This window comes from Prosopis cineraria, unplaced genomic scaffold (assembly GCF_029017545.1).
Source record: "Prosopis cineraria cultivar Desert tree isolate PC_DT_omini unplaced genomic scaffold, ASM2901754v1 PC8, whole genome shotgun sequence".
NCBI classification, from domain to species: domain Eukaryota; kingdom Viridiplantae; phylum Streptophyta; class Magnoliopsida; order Fabales; family Fabaceae; genus Prosopis; species Prosopis cineraria.
The window spans coordinates 32,252,358-32,255,596 of record NW_026555339.1 but is presented as its reverse complement, the minus strand read 5'-3'; the positions used below and the strand labels follow the sequence as shown (position 1 = coordinate 32,255,596).

The following is a 3,239-nucleotide window of genomic DNA, read 5'->3' as shown; positions in this document are numbered from 1 at the left end:
ATAATAAATTACCAAGCATGCTAGAGATGCTAAGTCTCAATTAATGATAAAGGGTTCCTGGGCTCCCTTATCATAGTTTATTTGAAAGTAAAAGATATAAAAGACTTGATAGAACAAGTGTTTGATTAATACTAAAGGATTACAAAGTATAAAGGATTACAAGTCTGAAATGAAAATAAAAGCTATAAGTAAAAACTATCTAATAAATCTAAGAGTTATGGATGTAATGTTCGTGTGTTCTTCCTGTGGTTTGATGCTCTATTTATAATGACAGAGCTACAAAGGTTACTCTTGTGGAATCTGGAACGTTCTTGCAAATAGTCAGGGATTCCTTATGCACGGTCTGTAAAATGCATGGCATGGTCTTCTATCAATGCGTTCCACGACTGAACAACTAGGCCGTGCCTCCAAGATATTCAAGAATAATGATCATATCCCCGTGTGATTCAGGACCATTTAAGATTGTGATTTTATGTACCAACGGTCTAAGGAGTGGGTTTGCAACTGATGGGATCTCGATATATTTATCGAATTGAGTCTTTCTCTTGGGATCTGGGCTGGCCCCTTTGTTTAGATTGCTAATTAGGACTAACTATTCAATTACTTAACCCATATGAGGTCATGGCTTTTAGCAAGTGACGTTTCAAATTTAACCCAAACACAAAATAAAGAAGTTTTTTAGTGGTGGATGAGTGACATCATTCAGAGAGTCAGAGAAAGGAGATGAAAGGCACATGGAGAGGAAGGCCATCATGATTTTGGATATTTGCTGATTCATGATAAGTTTTTTAATCTTTGTTTTCATAGTTATGTACTCATTTTATTAGTTAATATTACAATTTTTTATGTAAACTTTTTTCATTTATATTAGTTAATATTCTAAAATTACTTTTATTTTAGATTACAAAAATACCTAATGCATTGCACGGGGTACCGTACTAATTTATCTAAAAGTGAGGGGACAACAATTGATTTCAACATTTTTTGCAAATAAAAAATTTCATATTTACAAAGAATGTTTTGGAGTTTGGATTTTTCTTTTTTGGGGGTGGTTCTACCCTTGCTATGATGTACACACACAGAGGACAAGTATATTTTTCTCATGAGAAAATTAATTATTTGGTTCTTGTAATTTTGACTGATTGTAACTTAATTCTTAAAGTTTTGACTCAGTTCCTATATTTTTAATATTTAAATATTGATCTCTAAATTTTAAAAAATAAAATTATAAAGATTAAAATTATGTTAAAATTTATTACTAATATTTTAAATTATTAAATCCTTTTAATCTTTATAAATATTATAACTATTAAAAGTTTAAAATGCTTTTAATCTTTCTAATTTTATTTTTTAAAATATAGGGATCAATATTTAAATGTTGAAACTATAAGGACTGAGTTGCAAGAGATAAAATTTAGGGAATGAGTTAAAACCAAATTAAATCTATATAAAAAAATTATAACAAGTCAAAATTTAAGGATTGAGTTATAATTAGATCAAAATTATAGGGATTAAATGATTAATTTTTTCTTCTCTCATTAAAATTAAACACAAGAAATCTTTACTAATTTTGTTAAAGGCTGCATGCGATGTTGATAACATTGTATCAAACTAATATAAATACAAATAATTGGATATAAATAAAGAAATTTCAAAAATAAGAAATGGAATAAATACTTCCTATTTGTGTAGCTAGGCTTACCACATACAGATGCTTATACTACATTACCTTCCAATTCATAAATATATCACTATAAAAATTAACCTATTATCCTAGCATAAATAAGAAAATTAATATATATATATATATATATAAAGTAAAAACTTTTAAAGATTATAATCGCATAATCACATCCTTCTTCACCAAGGCCCAAAAAAAAAAAAAAAGAAAAAACAAGTATCCTTCTGAAAAGTTATGAGTGATAATGCCGTTGAAAGTGGAAGATATACATAATTTTATTAATCACTACAACTTGTTTTTCTTGAAAGAAAAATCCATATTCAATAAACACAGACCAAGTGGGGAAATTAAAAAATTAATAATAATAAGCAAGATAGGATTCATTTGACCACTTCAACACATATAATCATAACAACAATATTAAAAAAAAAGGAGTTCAGAAAAAAATGTTCCTATTTCCTAATATTTTTGTAGTAGATATGTGTCCATATTGTTCGATACCAAACAGTGTTTACCATTATTTTGCTACAACTTGCTAAAGGCGAAATAATATCAAAATAATAATATTAATAAACGAATCGAAATTTTTTTTATGAAAAAGAAAGTCAATAAATCAAACGTTGATGGGGTTACAGAGGAACATGAGCGACGAAGCGGACGCGTCACCACTGAGTCTTCTCTCATAGCTGTCAATGCAAAACAAGGAGAGGGAGAGTTGAACCGCGTGACGAGTCCAGACCCGTTTCCTGACCCGGTCAGAGTCGCCGAGTCGACTCAGAATGGGTTGCACGCACACCATGTAAAGGCGCTTGTAGCCGCCGAGAGCAACGACAACGGGGCGGACAGAGGGTGGAGGAGGAGACGACACGTTGCGAAAACAGAGGTGCTCCCAGAGGGTGTCGTCGTTTCGAGTGAGGTTACACCAGAGACGGCAGACGCAGGCGGCTACGCCCAGAGAAGGACCGTCCAGTCGTTTTAGGATTTCCCGGAGAATGTCGACGTCGTCGTTTATGGAAAACTTGGGTCGTTTCGCTTGCTCCTGTGGGTCGTTTTTGGCTTCTTCGGAGCTTTCATGGTGGTGCACCATTTCAACCTGAGAGAAGTGAAGTGGGATGTGTTGTGTTGTGGGTTTAAGAGAAAATGGCAAGTGAAGGTGAGCTCATTAGGCCCTGGGGGTTTTAAATGAATGAGAAAATATTTATTATATATATATATATATATATTTACAGGATGGTGTGTATGTCTTATGAAAATGCCAAAAGTAAACCAGACGGTTTGCGGTTGAATACTTGATTATTTTTATACAATAATTGAACTTAAAATGTTTCTGCTCAAATTGCCCTTCAACCTCACATATTATTTCAAATGTAGAATGAAAGAAAATTAATAAGAATAAAAAATAAAACACATTTATATTATAAAAATAATGCTATAAATAAGGAAACAGAAGTACAGTGAAACTTTGAAGCGAAATGAAAGTAAATGAATTTAGATTGTCTCACGACGGCCCGAAAAAATAAAGTTGTCTCAGGTTGTTGTGGGATTTGCCCTAATTATT

The 3,239-nt window shown here is 32.0% G+C and overlaps 1 protein-coding gene across 1 annotated transcript; it reads right to left on the bottom strand.

Annotated features, from left to right (window-relative positions):
- Positions 1–2,007: 2,007 nt before the first annotated feature.
- Positions 2,008–2,839, bottom strand: LOC129317154 (F-box protein SNE). The gene has a single exon (XM_054961518.1). It carries the CDS (start codon positions 2,766–2,768, stop codon positions 2,295–2,297), a length of 474 nt encoding a protein of 157 aa, XP_054817493.1. The 5' UTR covers positions 2,769–2,839; the 3' UTR covers positions 2,008–2,294.
- Between the last annotated feature and the right edge of the window lie 400 nt (positions 2,840–3,239).